At 57.0% G+C, this 2,211-nt stretch overlaps 1 protein-coding gene across 2 annotated transcripts in view; it reads right to left on the reverse strand.

Annotated features, from left to right (window-relative positions):
- LOC102042855 overlaps window positions 1-2,211 on the reverse strand; it is a 4,598-nt gene that overhangs the window by 1,949 nt on the left and 438 nt on the right. For both annotated transcript variants that reach the window (XM_031060176.1, XM_005424768.2), the window contains exons 2-3: window positions 2,063-2,142; window positions 839-1,003 (exon numbers count right to left, since the gene is read on the reverse strand). In XM_031060176.1, the coding sequence (XP_030916036.1) occupies window positions 839-1,003; window positions 2,063-2,141 (244 nt within the window). In that variant the 5' untranslated portion in view covers window position 2,142. The remainder of the gene's footprint in view (window positions 1-838; window positions 1,004-2,062; window positions 2,143-2,211) is intronic.

The raw sequence follows: 2,211 nt of genomic DNA on the forward strand, positions 1-2,211 counted from the left end.
TTTTTGTTTGTTTCTGGAAGAGGAAGGAATGGCTGAATGTGACCTCAGGTATGGAACAGAAGCCACAGCAGGGGCATTGCATGTTCTGTAACAGCACCAAAGTTCTTGGGAATAAAAACCATGGAGCATACAAGGAGCTCCATCATAATTCAGAAAATTCCTTCATGGATCAGCTCTGCTCACAGACACAGGGAAAAACAAGGATTAAGAGCTGTTCCAAGCATGGCCTGGAACAAAAAGCTGTCAAAAGACTTGACAAGGGCCTGGAGTGCCAGGACAAGGGGAATGGCTTTGAGCTGAGTGGGTTCAGATGGGATTTTGGGAAGGAATTGTTCCCTGTGAGGGTGGGCAGGCCCTGGCACAGGTGCCCAGAAATCCCTGGATCCCTGGCAGTGCCCAAGGCCAGGATGGACAGGGCCTGGAGCATAATAATAGAATATATTAATAATAGAAGAGTAATATTCATAATACATAGAATAACAACAAATTTCTATTCAAAATTCTGCTTCGATTTTGGTTAAAAAGCGGTCAACGTGAAATTAAAGAATCATCATCTGCAAGTTTGATAGAATCACCAGGATCCCCCTGTCTTTTCTCTCCAAGCTGCTTTCCCAGCACTCCCCAGTCTGTACTGGCACATGGAGTTATTCCCTCCTGTTCCAAGCATTTTGGCATTTTCCTTTCCTGAACTCCAGGAGATCCCCATTGGCCCATTCCCTCAGCTTCTCTGGTGGTGGAAGGAGATGATCCCCAAGCTCCCTTCCCACCCAGCCCACTCCCTGCACAGAGATGGGCGCTGTGGCTGCCTGCGAGGCCCCTGCGAGCCCCCCAGACGTACATTCCACCTTCTCCTCGGCAGACAGCGCGCTCCAGGACGCCTTCTCCTTCTCCTTGAGCGCGCGCTGCTGCGCCGACAGGTCCCGCACAAAGGCCACCTCGGGCAGGGGCACGTCCCGGCGGTCCACGTACACGGGGAGGGTGTAATCCTCTGCCTTGACCACGCCTGCGGGGACAGGGACACACAGGGACATGGGTGACACACACGAGGACACAGGGATGGACACAGGGACACACACGGGGACACATGGGGACATGGGTGACACACACAGGGGGACATGGGTGACACAGGGGGACACACACAGGGACAAGGGTGACACAGACAGGGACACAGGGACACACAGGGACAGAGGGATGGACACAGGGACACACACGAGGACACAGGGATGGACACAGGGACACACATGGGGACACATGGGGACATGGGTGACACACACAGGAACACACACAGGGACATGGGTGACACAGGGACACACACAGGGGGACACAGACAGGGACAGAGGGATGGACACACAGGAGGACAGAGGGACACACACAGGGACACACACAGGGACATTGGTCACACACAGGGACACACAGGGACATTGGTCCCAGCCCAGCAGTGCAGGGAGGAGGGGGAAGGGCTCAGGAGCAGAGCTGCTCTACCAGCACAGAAATGGGATTACAGGAGGCTTTGGGATGGACTGGGAAGGGTCCTAAAGCCCATCCCACTGCAGGCCCTGCCATGGGCAGGGACAGCTCCTGCCATCCCAGGACTCCAGGCCTGGCCTTGGGCACTGCCAGGGATCCTGGGGCAGCTGAGGGAAGGAAAGGAGGCTCAGGGGGCCCTCCTGGCTCTGCACAGCTCCTGCCAGGGAACAGGGACAGGGAACAGGGACAGGAGCAGAGGGAACGGCCTCAGGCTGGGCCAGGGCAGGCTCAGGTCGGACAGCAGCAGGAAGGAAAGGGGGGTCAGGGATGGGAACTGCCCAGGGAGGGTTGCAGTGCCCATCCCTGGAGGTGTCCCAGCAATTCCTGAGGTGGCACTCAGTGCTCTGGGCTGGGGACTAGGTGGGGATGGGGCACAGCTGGGACTCAGTGACCTTGCAGCTTTCTCCCACCTGGATGATCCCATGATTGTCACTCCTGCCACCTCCCCAGGCTCCCTCCATCCCCACCCTCCCCTCAGCCAGGGCAGATTTCTGTGCTCCCCCCTCCAGGCTGTGCTTTATTCCCCCTGACCCACCGTGTCCATGGGCCCTGAGGCACAGGGAGGTGGAGATGGATCTCCTCCCGACCAGGCTGAACACTCTGGAAGCCAACATCCTGCAGGGCAGGCAGCAACAGTCAGTGCCCACGGTGACAGAAGAACATTTCCCACGAGGTTTCACATAT

Source organism: Geospiza fortis, unplaced genomic scaffold (genome assembly GCF_000277835.1).
Source record: "Geospiza fortis unplaced genomic scaffold, GeoFor_1.0 scaffold102, whole genome shotgun sequence".
Taxonomy (NCBI): domain Eukaryota; kingdom Metazoa; phylum Chordata; class Aves; order Passeriformes; family Thraupidae; genus Geospiza; species Geospiza fortis.